This window comes from Hippocampus bargibanti, linkage group LG03 (genome assembly GCF_051943395.1).
Source record: "Hippocampus bargibanti isolate YZ-2025 linkage group LG03, ASM5194339v1, whole genome shotgun sequence".
Classification (NCBI taxonomy): domain Eukaryota; kingdom Metazoa; phylum Chordata; class Actinopteri; order Syngnathiformes; family Syngnathidae; genus Hippocampus; species Hippocampus bargibanti.
The window spans coordinates 1,349,413-1,365,984 of NC_142736.1; the positions used below are offsets into that span (position 1 = coordinate 1,349,413).

At 40.9% G+C, this 16,572-nt stretch overlaps 1 protein-coding gene across 1 annotated transcript in view; it reads left to right on the forward strand.

The window, feature by feature from the left end:
- The first annotated feature begins 815 nt into the window (after window positions 1-815).
- LOC148899930 (protein kinase C-binding protein NELL1-like) overlaps window positions 816-16,572 on the forward strand; it is a 130,744-nt gene continuing 114,987 nt past the window's right edge. The window contains exons 1-2 of the mRNA XM_088991455.1: window positions 816-968; window positions 2,409-2,537. Coding sequence (XP_088847581.1) covers window positions 920-968; window positions 2,409-2,537 — 178 coding nt within the window. The 5' untranslated portion in view covers window positions 816-919. The remainder of the gene's footprint in view (window positions 969-2,408; window positions 2,538-16,572) is intronic.

Below are 16,572 nucleotides of genomic sequence, written 5' to 3' on the forward strand. Positions count from 1 at the left end.
CACAATGCATTTTGGGTACTTTTTTTCCCCTGAAAACACAGTGTTGATGGCGAAATTAGAAGGAAAACTACATAAATAACGCCAATGGTGAATCGTTGTGTGTCGCAGCCAATTGCGGTAACACGCATAAAGAAGGTGTAAGTAGACACAAATTCCCAGCGTACAAATCAGCCCATTTCCAACGGAGCTTGGGCGCCATCTTGTGCATTTTCTGCGACGCTACATTGGAGTCCAGATGGCTCAAATTCATACGGAAGGACTTCTTTAATCGATTGCAAACATTTATGCTTTCCTCTTCAGAACTATTTGAATCATATTCAAAACTGGATGAGTAACAAGAAAGCATATTTTCCAAATGTGAACTCTCTGAAGCCATTGTTTTGATTCTGGAGCAAGGCAGTGTGTGACAATTAGTGACGTCACTAACAAGGGGGCGGGACTTTCTGAATCTCCCCCCCCAGCTCATTTTGTGTCAGTTTTGGCACACTTTAAGTAATTTTTATTGGTGTTTTGCATTTGACAAAAAAAAAAAATATCAGCCTGCGTGCGTGTTTTGGCTATTTTAGATGCTATAAAACGTTTTTCTGATGTCAGATAGGAATTAGATGCAAATTCACCAAAAGGGCTCAACGTCGGAATCCCTCTCCTGTTCAATCAAGTGCGAGGAAGGAGTGACTACGTGTGTCTTGCGCGCACACTCACTCACACGCGCGCGCACGCACACGCGCGAGCGACGCTATTTTGTGCTTTGCAGCATCCCCCCCCCTCTTTTGCTCGCGTGTGGTGGGTCGTTCCTCAGTTCTCGCCCTGTCCAAGTCGAAGTAGGAGCCGCGCACGCGGACCTCATCAAGCTCCTCGTGGATATAAAACCAAACGCACCTCACGGGAATCTCTATCGCGTCATTCCCACACATTGGATATGGATATTTCCCTGGCTTTGTTCTACCTTTTGCTTTTTTCCAAATCAGGTAAGAAAGAAAGAAGAATCACCTGGTTGTAAAATTCACCTTGTTTTTTTTTCCACCACTCATCGATCGGAAGCCAGCAGTTGAGATCACGTGATCGCGTTTGTTTCAATCACTTGCCGTTGGAAAACTAAGAGACTGAACGAGGTGATAAAAACATTAATTAATAAAAATAAGGATAAGTCTGTACGACGGTGTGGTATAGAGGCTGCAAAAAAAGAGAGAGCGCAGGTGTGGGCTGTAGATCGATGACGTGCGTTTTTAATTCAACTACAGTAAAGTCTCGTTATATCGATATTCAAGGGAGTCCGAAAAAATATCGATATAACCGGGACTATCGATATATCCGACCCTGTTTGCATGTAATTTTCTCCGTGCGTGCATAGAAATAGTATCGATATAACCGGGACTATCGATATATCCGATATCGATATAACGACTTTACTGTAATTAATAAATAATTTCCAAACGACTTTGAACGCAACTGCAGTTGAAGATGTTCCTGCAGTGTGTCGCCACAACATACCCTTTAAAGGACAACCGACGTCAAGTTGTGTCCATAATTTGTAAAATGGCTTCACATGACTTCTACTGAGCGTATTTGACAAAGATTCCACCACATATAGCTATACTTTACGTTTTAAGACTCACGCTGAATATTCCGCAAGTCTTCTTTTTGAGTTGGTCCTCACGTTACGTCACTGAAGGAACGCCCCTGACCGAAAAAAGGACACATTGTAGCAGTCCTTCCATCACGTCAATGCATTTTGCTGTACTTTGTTTGGTCTGAAAACTTGGTGTAGCACCAAAAAGAGGCAGAAGAGGGCGACAAAGCTCCGTGTAAGGAATTTATCAGCCTGTGGAAACGGGCTGATTAATTTCTTACGCTACATTTCCTGCCCCCAGATACCTCAGAATTAGAGGTCACCAACCTCCGGGCCGCGGGCTGGTACAGGTCCGTGGGTCATTTGGTACCGGGCCGCTCAGAAAGAATAAATAATTTACATAATTTCCATTTTATTTATGATCTAAGTCCGAACTATGTTTTATTTTGAAAAATGAAAAATATCCAGATTACATCTGTCTATAACTTACTCTTGGTGTATTTTTCATGCGCTTTGTACTTGTTTTTGTGGTGTATCTTATTTTGAAGGCACGTTTAAACATTACCGTGATGACCAAAGAACGTTAGGGGGCAGAGACGATGTTATACGTTGTTGTTGGCGCAATGTTACCAGGATTCTGCTAATAAAGTTGTATAAAAATACACAATAGATTCACATTTATTATTATATTTAAAAGAAAGAAGAAAAAAAAACAATTTCCATGGCTGTCGTATCATTTTATTTTGTTGTAGTTTTCCGCCGGTCGTGAAAATATTGTCTGACTTTAAACCACCGCTTTAAATGATTTCCTCTTTTCTCTTTTGTCTCTCTTGACTAGTTTTATCTTTTGGCACGGATCAAGACTACCAAATTGATATCATCAATGAACTCGACTTGGCAAACGCGACCTATGGAATAACCCAAGTGGCCGGGCTACATAATAGTAGCAAAGCCTTCGTTTTTCGAGGTAAGAAGTCAGAAAAAAAATGTCATTGTGAGTGGAGGCCACCACACTATGTGTATTCACTACCTCTCCTCCTCCGCCCAACCTCACCCGCACTACCCATTTCACAAATCCTTGGGCATGCACTCTAAAAATTAACACACTTTACAGCAAGTGGCATCAGTCAGAGTACAGTGATACCTTGCCTTAGGAACTTAATTGGTTCCCAGAAAATGTGTATAAGGTGAAAATGTGTATTCCAAACATTAATTTCCCATAGGAAACCTTTAAAATGAGAATAATTTGTTCCCAGGTCCCCATAAAACATAATTTTCAACTAAATAAGCCTTAAACTACACACAATATACCTTATTTTATGTATAATAAATATGCTATGGTATTGTAATTAAAGAAATAAACTGTACTATATACTATATTTATTTACCATTGTGATGGTCGTTGATGGCTTGATGGAATGGATAGCTTTTTGCAAGTGTTTCAAGGAGCTCTGCATTGTACATCTTAGAAGTTGATATATTTCAACAGCAAGCACAGGCAGACACACTAGAAACTTCATTAATGCCATGTTCATCTGCTTGTATGTTCTCTTCAAATTGTACAGATGGCTTTGTGCATCCTGATTGATGGGATATTTTAACCATGCAGTCTATACTCTGCCTTTGAATTATCAATAAAGTTGAAACGAGTCCAAATTTTCTATCCATTTTCTCACCATTTCACTTTTTTTTTTTTTTTTTTTAACTTTTGTTTTTTTGTTTCAAGCTCTGTCGTCTCCCTTTTTTGTGTGTGTGTGTTTCTGTTTCTGGAACCCCTCCCCCCGCTCACTGCTGCGTGTGTCCCCTCCCTCCTCTACCACGGTATCTTGACCAATCACATACGGCTTTAACCGAAGACTGGGGGCGGGGAATAGAGGACAAAAAAAGTCGGCTGCCATTTTCTTTTTTGGGGAAAACCTCATTCTCTCTCTGTCTGTAACCCCCCCGTCCTTGACCAATCACGTGGCTTTAAACAAAGACTGAGGGCGGGGAATGGAGGACAAGAATGAGTCGGCTGCCATTTTCTTGTTAGGAGAACCGTCTCGTTCGCGAACAACACATCATTGTGGCGCTCCGTGTGTATGCTGAAAAATAGTTTGTATGCCAAGGTAAAATTGTCATAAATTTAACGTTCGTAAACCGAAAAGTTCGTAAACCAAGGTATCACTGTATCTGGCAGTGAATGAGTTAAATCCAGGCTGAGTGAAATGGAATGTTGTGGTTGCATCGTGATGTCGGGCAGGTTGATGAGGCTTAGTCACAAGGTTTTGACCTCTTTGCTGTAAAATGTCATGTCAGGAAGAAATCCTTTTTCCTTTAAGCGTTCTGTTGAAAATAGAGATGCCTTTCTGGGCTGCCTCTGTACTCCGTAAGAGGATTGTTAGAGACGATCAAAGATGTTGAATCGGGGGAGAAAAGATGCCATGTGAAATCACATTTTTTTTTTCCCCTTCCCTTGGCTGTGATTATGTGTTAGTGTGAACATGAAACCGACAGTATGTGGTGTTTTTATATATACAGTCAAACCTCGGTTTTGGAACTCGGTTCTAAAGATGACATTTTCGGTTTTCAACCAAAAATGTCATTTTTTTATGCCCCGATATACAACCGAAATTTGGTTCTCACCCAAATTTCATCTGCATTTGAATGCATCACTCGACTACCCTCCGCTTCCTTATACGTCACTTCCTGACCGACGCATTCATATTGTTGTTGTTTTATTTTTGCAAAAACGCAGACATATTTGGTTAAGATCTCCTGAATAGTATGATTTTTAAGCAAGCAGAGGATGGTTTGAAAAGTTAGTTTGACCTGTCATTGCCCAAAGACAGCTGGGATAGGTGCCAACACGCCCCGTGGCAGACTGATAGACATTTTTATGCAGATATTAATGTTGATGTTAAAAATTGGTGAAAATAAAACATTAGTTTGTTTTTTAATGGAATTTTACACATGACCTGCTCCATTATCAAGTTTTTATCCAGTTTATGCTGTGAAATAGTTAAAAAGTTGTTTTCTAGACTGAACGGATTAAGATTGTTTACATTGATTTGAATGGAAAGTGCTGTTTCGGTTTTTGAACAAATCGGTTTTCGAACAGGTTTCTGAAACGGATTATGGTCGAAAACAGAAGTATCACTGTATATATATAGATATATATTTTTAACTCAAGGTGATTCTCTGAGAGGAAAATGGCCGTTAAAAGCGCTACTTCAGATCCTCATCAATAACAACGGAAATGAAAGAAATACAATACACCGAAAGGCATGGATGAAGAGGGCTTTTTAGCTGAAGGATGTTGGCATGAACGTTGCTATGCTTGAGTCACATTTCCGTTGCCTTGGATGGCGAGAGGCGAGAGAGAGAGACACTTGTGAATCTGTGTGTGTTTGTGTTTGTGTGTGTGTACATGGTTTTGTGAGTGTGCCAACACCTTGGACCGAATGAATGCGAATGCAGCTACTAATTAGCCAAATACAAGCCGGAGCTGTCCAAGCATGAGGAATGGAGGAAACAGGATTCACAGCTTTAGTTTCTTATTTTAACTTGTGACGGGTACGTCTGTGTAAGCTCTCGGTCGTACAGGAGTGGTCCATCGATGAGAAGGTTTCCTCAGCCGACATCTTGGTTTGAAAGGGGAGTAAAAGAAGCTATTTTCATAAAACAGCAAAACCCTGCACTAAATCACCATGGTGGGGTGAGGATTAATGTGGATCGTTCGTATAACAGACTTCTTAGGCAACATAGGCTTAGTTATGCTGATGAGGTGATACCAGAGCAAATGGGGCAATCAGGCCAGTCGTAGACTCCATTATCAGGCAGGGCAATAGAAGTAGCCATCCGTGTGATTTACGGGATGGGTATTCACAATGGCAAAGGGGAGTAAACAAAGTTATTTTCATAAAGCAGAAAAAAAACCTTCACTAAATCGCCATGGTGGGGTGAGGTCTAATTTGGATCGTTGGTACAACAGACTTCTTAGGCAACATAGACTTAGTTATGCTGATGAGGTGATACCAGAGCAAATGAGCAACCCAGCTCAACAAAACACAATTGATGAGGAACTAGATAAAATTATCACAGAGAAAACACCTACAAGGGATCATTCTTCAAGATGGTGAGAGAAGAAGATTATGTTCCTCATCAAGTGTTTAATGCTGATGAAACTGGCCACTCCATTCCATCAAGCCATCAACGACCATCACAAAAGTAAATAAAATGACTTTATTATACTGTACAGTTTATTTCTTTAATTATAATACCATAGCACATTTATTATACATAAAATAAGATATATTTTGTGTAGTTTTAAGGTTTAGAAAATTAGAAAGTACAAAATTATGTTGTATGGGGGACCTGGGAACTGATTATTCTCATTTGAATGGTTTCCTCTGGGAAATAAATTTTTGGGATACACACTACGCCTTACACAGTCTGTCTGGGAACCAATTAAGTTCATAAGCTAAGGTATCACTGTATTCATAAATAGAGATACTTTTTCCGCTGTCTGACTGACTGACCGACTGGATGGTGCGGTCGAGCGCTAGGTAGCTAGCTAGCTAGCTAGCTATTTCGTGCTCGCTATAAAGTTATATAGCCAGATAAATACAAATAAATGAATCGAGCGACAGAGAAAGAGAGAGAGGCAGAGCGACTTTTTCCTCTCTTTAACTGACTGGCAGAAGCTTTGCAGAAAGCCCCGCTTGTCTTTATCTCGTCTCCCCATCACTTCACGTCTCGTCTCAAGATAATTGCGCCACCGCGCTAAAAGGACAACCGACACCATTTTTTGTTTCCTAACTGACATCAGAAAAAACATTTTATAGCATCTAAAATACCCAAAACACACAGGCTGATATTTTAGTCAAATGCAAAACGCCAAGAAAAATGACTTCAACTGTCCAAAAACGACTTCAAATTGAACCAGGAAGTGGCCAGTTTCAGAAGGTCCCGCCTCCTTGTTCGTGACGTCAGGCCAGGACGTCTTCGCCTTACTCTACAATCAAAACAATGGCTTCAGATTCGGAGAAGATGCTTTCTTGTTATGAATATACTTCAAATAGTTCTGAAGAGGAAAGCATAAATGTATGCAATCGATTTAAGGAGTCCTCCCATCTCAATTCGAACCGTCAAAGACAGCATGTAGCGTCCCAGAAAATGCACAAGATGGCGCCCAAGCTCCGTTGGAAATGGGCTGATTTGTCTGCTGGGAATTTGTGTCAACTAGTATCAAATAGTAGTCTTGGTGCAACACACAACGATTCACCATCGCGTTATTTATGTGTTTTCCTTCAAATTTCGCCATCAACTTTTCAGACTAAACAAAGTACCCAAAATGCATTGTGTGTCGCTTTCTCGGTCAGGGACGTTCCCTCCGTGACGTCACGTCAGGCATCGTCATCAACTCGAAAACAAGACTTCCGGAATATTCAGCGCGAGTTTTAAAAGGTAAACTATAGCTATATGCGCTGGAATCTTTGTCAAATACGCTCAGTAGAAGTCTTTTGAAGTGATTTTACAAATTATGGACACAACTTGTCCGGAGGCGTCGGTTGTCCTTTAGTGAAAGCCCGTTTAGGATTAGCTGGCCGAGCCAAGCCACCACTAAGAGGTTTTTATCTCGACACGTAATCCGACCTTTTGATGAACAAAACGGCGAGGGGAAGAAAAAAAAAAAAAAAAAAAGCTAATACTCTCTCTCTGAACACTGATAATCGGGAACAAAACAAGACTGGCTAGTTGCATTTGTCTTCTACTATTCATGTCTATTACTATTCATGATTGGCCAGATTTTTGCAGCTCGCCTGTTTCTCGTGTCACCTTATCTGGATGACATCATTCCACTCTGCTGTCCTTGGCCACAAAAGGGTTATTTATGATTCTATTTTGGCTCGCGTATCTGATTGTGGCCTGATCTCAAAGCCATTCTGAAACACTCGAGATGTTTAACCCTGAACGTGACAAACGGGTACCATGGAAACATTGACTAGTTTTCGGCGGAAAAACACCAAACCACACGGTCGAACAGCGCCACCGTGGCTGGCGGACTCATTTTCCACACCCACTTTCTTTGAGTGCACTCAGTCAGTCAGACATGGTTTGTTATCGAGTGGAGTACTGTTGCTATTATGGGACCAAAAAAGACCCCACCACAGGCTAGTGTTGGACACAAAATAAAATGACAGTCGAGCAGAAGAAGGAGATCATCGAAAAACACGAACGAGGTGTGCGTTTATGTGACTTAGCATCCCAGTACCAGTATGCTAAGTCGACCATTGCTACGTGTGGCTAAGGGTGTTTCTGTGTTGTCCAAGCAATTGTATCAGGCAATAGAAGAGGTTGATAGACCTTTGTTGATTTGAATTAACGAAAAGCAGCTAGCCGGGGACAGTGTGAGTGAGGGTATTATCGTCGAGAAAGCACGGTAACTTCACAATTATATCAACGACCATCACAAAGGTAAATAAAACAACTTTATTACTTTATTATACAATACCGTTTATTTCTTTAATCACAATACAATAGCACATTTATTATACATAAAAGAAGGTATATTTTGTGTAGTTTTAAGGCTTATTTAGTAAAAAAAAATGTTTGGGAACGGATTATTCCCATTTTTAATGGTTTCCTATGGGAAATAAATGTTCGGAAGACAAACTTTTCACCATACACACACTTTCTGGGAACCAATTAAGTTCGTAAGCTGAGGTATTACTGTATATAAATACATAAAAGTTACAAAATATAAGGCACATCACATTATAAGGCGCTATAGTCAAGGCCGGGGTTATGCCCGGTGGCTGCCGACAGTAGTTGAGAGACCTGATGTGGCTCAATATTATAATAATAATAATAATAATAATAATAATAATAATAATAATAATAATAATAATAATACATTTCATTTATAAGCGCCTTTCAAAACTCTCAAGGTCGCTTTACAGTCACAGGGTACGTTTTTCTGTGGGTGAGCAGCGGTAGCCACGCGCGCCAGCGTTCACTCAACCCAGAATAACTCAAATAGATAGAAAGCTAGCTAGCTAGCTAATACGTAGATAGCTAGATAGAGAGCTAGACAGTCATATGTCTAATACCTAGCTAGCTAGTCACTTAGATAAGCTAATAGATAGATAGCTAGCTAGCTAGTGTTAGGGCCATTATTAATGAAGCAGGTAACAGCTAGCTAGCTAGTTAGCGAACAATTATTCATCCAAAAGGAAACACGCTGGATGGTGATTGTTTGCTGTGTTGTATTTGTCTTGTAGTTGAACACAGCTAATTTTTTTTTAGCAAAATATTTCTTACTAATGTCTACATGAAAAAAAGTCAAAAGAACAAAAACAAAAGTTAATCAAGTCATCTTCTGGAGTTGTTGAATGAACCTCTTAACAGCAAGTGACTTGGAGATCTGTCGCAACCTCGCTCTGTGCTAACCGCTAACGGGCAGCTTGCCATTTACGTTTCCCCTCTTGAAAAAAAAAAAAAAAAAAAAAAGCAAAGAGGTGGCGTGAATGCGGTCGGCATGTTGGTTTGCCCCCCCGGCACTGAATAGATGTCGAAAATCTCCGCCGCAGCATGTCGTTCGTGTCAGTGTCAAATAGCACCTCAGAGGAAATCACGGACTTACCCCGGATGGTGCTGACACCATTTTGGAAAAACACTGCATTTAAACGGTGAGTCAGGCTAAGCGAGGGTTGGGGGGGGCGACCGCAGGGTCCCCGCAGCCGATATTTAAGTGCCATTTCGCAATGAGAGGCCAGCGAACTGGAATAACATGTAGCTTGAATGACAGAATGAGATGCAGAAAAAAATGGACGCTTTGTCAGACACGCTTTTTTTGTCAGCGGGAAGCTTAACTGAGCTGCACAAATTCAAAACTGAAAACTGGCAACTGTGCCAGCGCAGTGTGAATAAGTACCCTCCAAACCCACTTACAAAAAAAAAAAAAGAAATTTTGCTAATAGTTGACGCATGCATGGACACTCATACAAAGTTCATTGTTTAATGATCATTTTTACATTTTTTTTTAATGTTAAATGAGACTGTTTTCAATTCCTGATTTAATTGCAAGTGCAGTATACCTACACAAACATTTGGATTGGATGTACAGTGATACCTTGGCTTACGAACTTAATTGGTTCCCAGACAGAGTGTAAGGCGAAAAGTGTGTATCCCAAAAAATAAGTTCCCATAGGAAACCATTAAAATGGGAATAATCCGTTCCCAGGTCCCCATAAAACATCATTTTCAACTTTCTAATTTTCTAAGCCTTAAAACTACACAAAATACTTACTTTATTATATTATGTATAATAAATGTGCTATAGTATTATAATGAAAGAAATAAACTGTACCGTATAATAAAGTCATTTTATTTACCTTTGTGATGGTCGTTGATGGCTTGATGGAATGGAGTGGCCAGTTTCATCAGCATTAAACACTTGATGAGGAACGTAGCCTTCTTTCACCATCTTGAGGAATGATCCCTTGTAGGTGCTTTCTCTGCCATCATTTTACCTAGTTCCTCATCAATTGTGTTCGGTTTAGCTGGGTTGATAGCATTGTCCATCAAGTGTACAGATGGCTTTTGTGGGTTATTTGTGGAGCCTGATTGATGAGAATGTTTTAATGTCTGCTAGGTTTGGTGCGTATGGATCGGTAGCTGGAACAGGTGGTGGGCAGGGTGTGGAGGGTCCAGTAGGATTTTCTGCGCCCTTGTTTCGATTATTGCAGTGTGAAATTCCTCGTAAGTGGGTAGGGTGGTGTTAATGATTTTTTTTCCGCCGTCCTAACTGTCCGTTGAAGTCGGATTCTGTCAATCTTCGTGGCGGCCCTGAACCAAGTCGTGATTGAAGAAGACACGATCTAGGCGATCATGCTTAGACATATTTACGTTCGACGTTTGTTATATGTGACGACAATTTTTTTTTTTTTTGGGTTGTTAAGACCGTAAAGTGGTAACTAAATAGTGAGTTTTTATGAAAGATGGGCTTTTAATTGAATGTGAAGCTTTGACGGTTGCCCAGATCCTCGTAAGCGTGTCATGTCTATTCATACCTTATTGTCTACAGTGTAGAGTCTGGATGCATATGCCATAACATGATCACACCTCATGCCAGGAGGCTGCGGGCAATACTCCAGGCTGCATGTTAGCTAAGCAATGCTACGACAATGAAATGTTTACAGTGCCAACCGAGAACCAATGAAGCTTATCAAACTTTTCATCTTTTATGGAGGAGGCCAGACTCTGGTCCTACTTCACAGGACCTGGATGCAATCTGAATTATTCATCTGCACGTGAAGGGGATATCTCTTAAAGGACAACCGATACCTCCGGATAAGTTGCGTCCATAATTTGTAAAATGACTTTCAATGACTTCTACTGAGCGTATTTTACAAAAATTCCATCGCATATAGCTATATTTTACCTTTTAAGACTCGCGCTGAATATGCAGGAAGTCTTGTTTTCGAGTTGATGACGATGCCCTAAGTGACGTCACGGAGGGAACGCCCCTGATGCAATTTGGCTACTTTTTTCGTCTGAAAACACCATGTTGATGGCGAAATTAGAAGAACAACATACATACATACATACATAAATAACGCGATGGTGAATCGTTGTGTGTCGCAGACATAGCACGACTGAAGGCCTAGGAGTGACATGCACGCCCCGCCACTTCTATTTATTAATAAAAAGTCTTTCCTGAAAAGTGTTCCGCTTCTTGTTTTAAAAATGCGGACACAAAATTGATTTAAAATATGCAAAAGAGTGCAATGTTTTGCCCCTTTCAACAGACGCAGAAGTTTCATGTTATATGCTTAGTGAACATGTGTGACTCGAGTACACCATTGAAGCACAGAGAAACCTGGGGTCAATCTGAGGTCAACAGACACAGCCTCTTAAACTGCCATCTTCATCTAGCAGATCTAGCCTAAGACAGAATTTAGGACTTGGGAAACTCCTTTATCACAGAAGTAATTTACGACTCAAGACTCAAAACTCAAGAGGTGTGGTATTCTAATCAAGAAAACTATTGTTTACTAATGTGTAACTGCCGTCCCACCATCCTTGATTACCAATATGTATATTTTTCCCACCCTGCGAGGCAAATTCATATGACGTTGCCGTGTTTTCATGTCATTTCGACACTTGAGTTAGCGGAGTTACAGTCTCAATCGAACTGTAACGTTTTTACGTGCTCACAAGTGAGGCATGTCGAGCGTTAGCGCCTTTGGCGAGACTGTACAGTTCTGCTAAAGTAGAACCTCTGAGTGACCTTTGCTCGTATTATCTCTCCCCATGTCTTCTTCTTCTCTGTATGGCTTGTCCTTATCGCATCTCCCATTGCCGCTCTGCATGCTGCACGTGGCGCACCACCTGTCCCCCCCCCCGCAGACCTCCCGCCATTTATCTCCATCCTCTTGATAAAATTCCGGGCTGGAAAATGTTGCAGAGCCCTTGGAGTGATCAACAATATGGCTGTTGTGAGGACGTGATAAAGGAGCCTCATGATTGGATGATGATTAGCTCATTTGAAGATTGGTTGCTTTAGTCGACGTTTAATGACGTGGTGGTTTACGGTTCTCGAGGAATGAGAGCCTATCCCGGGGCCTTCTTCCCCGCCTGCCGTTGCATATTTGAAGAATGGAGAGCGTGGCTAATTGAGATAAATGGTGACGTAAAAGCTACTAGGCTACTAGGTTTGTTCTGAGCAGTCGTAGCGCGTTTCAGAAGGCTAATGAAATTTAGGGTCTGTTTGAGCTTGAATGGATTTATTCCAGTCATTAATTTTAGAAGGTAGCGGTTTGTCGGAGTGCTTTGTCAATCCTTTTTTTAAAAACATGTGGGGGAGGAAAAGTGAGAAATAATCGCATCCCCTCCTTGGAAATGTCCACTGAAGTAAACCACCACCTTCCTAAAAAAGTCGACGAGAAGGTTTCTTCAGCCGTCATTCTTTGAAGGTGTCGGACGTTTCGCTTCTTATCCAAGAGGTTTCGTCAGCAAACTAAGCATTTTTTTGTTGGTAGTTTTGACCCTATATATACATATATATCCCGACTGTCCAGATGTCGCGGTGCCAGACTCTATGATTGCTCCCTGCTCTTACTTTGGGGGGAGCAGATGACTACTCCCTGCGGCTACACTGATTACTTCTATTGTCCTGACTGGTTTGAAAGGGGAGTAAAAGAAGCTATTTTCATAAAACAGAAAAACCCTTCACTAAATGTCCATGCTGGCGGTGAGGTTAAATTTGGATCGTTCGTACAACAGACTTCTTAGGCAACATAGGCTTAGTTATTCTGATGATGTGATACAGGAACAAATGGGGCAATCCGGCCAGTCGTAGACCTCATACTCGGGCAGGTCAATAGAAGTAATCAGTCAGGACTGTAGAAGTAATCAGTGAAGCCGCAGGGAGTAGTCCTCTACTTTTGATATTGATAAGGAAGGACTTCTTTAATCGATTGCAAACATTTATGCTTTCTTCTTCAGAACTATTTGAATCATGTTCATAACTGGATGAGAAACAAGACAGGATCTTTTTCCGAATCTGAACTCTCTGAAGCCATTGTTTTGATTCTGGAGCAAGGCAGTTTGTGAAAGAAGTATCCTGGCGTGACATCACCAACAAGGGGGCGGGACTTTCTCAATCTGCCCAGTTCCGAGCTCATTTTGTGGCAGTTTTGAGACACTTTAACTCATTTTTATTGGTGTTTTTCATTTGACTAAAAATATCAGCCCGCGTCTTTTGGGTATTTTAGATGCTATAAAACCTTTTTCTGATGTCAGTTAGGAAACAAAAAAAAATAGTGTCGGTTGTCCTTTAAGAGACGCCGTTTGCGTTCAAAGGCAGTCGTAGGAAGTAAAAACAACTCGTGTGTACCGCATAGCATGCGTCTACAAACATTTTCACCTCGGCAGAGAAAGAAACAAACCCCGTTTCTTTGATGCCGTGTCTTCCATATTCCCACGCTTGGGAATTTGCATCAAGGATGTGCCTGATTGTTCTTTAAGTGACAGCTAGCAACTCTCTCTCTCGTAGACGAATGGCCTTAATTCTCTCCCCTCCTTATTTTCCGAGGCATCCGACAGCGCTCGGTTCTGAAGATTTGTTGATAAAGAGTCGACGTCGTTGTCAGATCACGTCCTCTCGAGATCTTACCTCATTAGGTCTGTGACATCAAACATGACAAAGTGATTACCGAGCAGAGAGTATAGTTTTTGTTTTCATGTTTACATACAGGTTGTTTACTTGCAAAGGGAAGGATCCTCAAGCAAAGTCATCAATGTTTTATCAATTCAGATTGATGAATTTTTCATCAGTCGGGCAAATTCTTCAAATGTGAGCCATCTTAGGGGAGGCGTGCTTAAAGGTTTGACGGTGGTTTGAGGCTTCTTGATACGTGCGCCTTCAAGTGCTGCTCTCTGTTTCTTTTTGTTTTGGGCATGAACAATGCTATAATGTTCTTTGTTGTTTTAAAAGTCTCATTCAAACTTTTTTTTAATGAATATTGCACACAAGTAAACTAAATACATATTCTCGATTTTTTGCTGTTCATTTCCTGTTTGGGTGACAGTTGGTGGAAAGCGCAATTTTGATTGGATGATACTGACCTAAGGTGGCTCTTGATGTTCAAAGAGCAATTTTGGTTGGATGATACTGACCTAGGTTGGCTGAAAGCGTAATTTTTATTGCATGGTACTGACCTAAGGTGGCTGTTGGTGTTCAAAGAGCGATTTTGTTTGGATGATACTGATCAAAGTTGGCTGAAAACGTAAATTTGATCGGATGATACTGACTTAAGGTGGCTGAAAGCCTAATTTTGGTTGGATGATACTGACTAAAGTTGGCTGAAAGCGTAATTTTGATTGGATGATACTGACCTAAGGTGGCTGTTGATGTTCAAAGAGCAAATTTGGTTGGATGATACTGACCTAAGGTGGCTGTTGATGTTCAAAGAGCGATTTTGGTTGGATGATACTGATCAAAGTTGGCTGAAAGCGTAAATTTGATCGGATGATACTGACTTAAGGTGGCTGAAAGCCTAATTTTGGTTGGATGATACTGACTAAAGTTGGCTGAAAGCGTAATTTTGATTGGATGATACTGACCTAAGGTGGCTGTTGATGTTCAAAGAGCGATTTTGGTTGGATGATACTGATCAAAGTTGGCTGAAAGCGTAAATTTGATCGGATGATACTGACCTAAGGTGGCTGAAAGCCTAATTTTGATCGGATGATACTGACTTAAGGTGGCTGAAAGCCTAATTTTGGTTGGATGATACTGACTAAAGTTGGCTGAAAGCGTAATTTTGATTGGATGATACTGACCTAAGGTGGCTGTTGATGTTCAAAGAGCAAATTTGGTTGGATGATACTGACCTAAGGTGGCTGTTGATGTTCAAAGAGCAAATTTGGTTGGATGATACTGACCTAAGGTGGCTGTTGATGTTCAAAGAGCGATTTTGGTTGGATGATACTGATCAAAGTTGGCTGAAAGCGTAAATTTGATCGGATGATACTGACTTAAGGTGGCTGAAAGCCTAATTTTGGTTGGATGATACTGACTAAAGTTGGCTGAAAGCGTAATTTTGATTGGATGATACTGACCTAAGGTGGCTGTTGATGTTCAAAGAGCAAATTTGGTTGGATGATACTGACCTAAGGTGGCTGTTGATGTTCAAAGAGCGATTTTGGTTGGATGATACTGATCAAAGTTGGCTGAAAGCGTAAATTTGATCGGATGATACTGACCTAAGGTGGCTGAAAGCCTAATTTTGGTTGGATGATACTGACTAAAGTTGGCTGAAAGCGTAATTTTGATTGGATGATACTGACCTAAGGTGGCTGTTGATGTTCAAAGAGCAAATTTGGTTGGATGATACTTACCTAGGTTGGCTGAAAGCGTAAATTTGATTGGATGATACTGACCTAAGGTGGCACATTGTCATTGCTGCATTCATTCACACAATTTTTCAATGCAGGTTCCGTATGCAACCCTCCTTTCACGTATGTGTTTATTTGTATTTATTTTTTGTTCCACTCTGCAGTTTATCTCTTCAGTTTTGGCTCCAACTCCGTTCCTCAGCCCAAACTTTGAACTCTTTTCTGCCAAGCCACCTCTACGCTCCCCCCGTCCCCATATGAGCATCTGAAAACAGGCTAGCTCCACAGGGACGGTCTGCTGTGAACTAGATGCGAGGCTGACACGCTGGCTCAATTTGAGTGTGGACGTTCCCAAAATAAGAGAAGAAAGAGTAAATGACATTTCAAAAAGAAGTATAACTGCTTTTGGCATCAAGGCTCTTCAACTCTGGCACGGCACAATTGTCTGCAAAAAATCCAGTCCATTGGCATATGCTCGTGCACAAATCTGTCATCTAAAAATAACCTGGAAAAAAAATAGTTTCCCAGTGTATCAGTACACCGTAACAGATTGTGTGAATTGTAGTGCTTAGTTTAACTCATTCACTGCCAGACAATGTGCAAAAATGTGTCCGCTCCAGTTCCAAGGTTTTTGTCATTGTCACTTGAATTCCAGAGCCCACAGAATATTGAGTTTTTTTTACTTCTAAAAGGACAACCGACACCGTTTTTTTTTTTTGTTTCCTAACTGACATCAGAAAAAACGTTTTAGAGCATCTAAAATACCCAAAACACGCCATGTGGACTCCTCTTTCTAAGCGCCTTTCAAATCTTTCAAGTATCCTTTTTCACTCAAATACACCAAAACGGCAATAAAAATGAGTCAGTGTCCCAAAACTACTTCAAAATGACCTCGGCGATGCCAAGTTTCAGAAGGTCTCGCCCCTTGTTCGTGATGTCACGGCAGGACGTATTGCCTTGCTCTAGAATCAAAACAATGGTTTCAAATTCGGAGAGGTTATGAATATGATTCAAATAGTTGTGAAGAGGAAAGCATAAATGTTTGCAATCGATTAAAGGAGTCCTCCCATATCAATACGAGCCATCAATGACAGCAATGTAGCGTCCCAGACAAA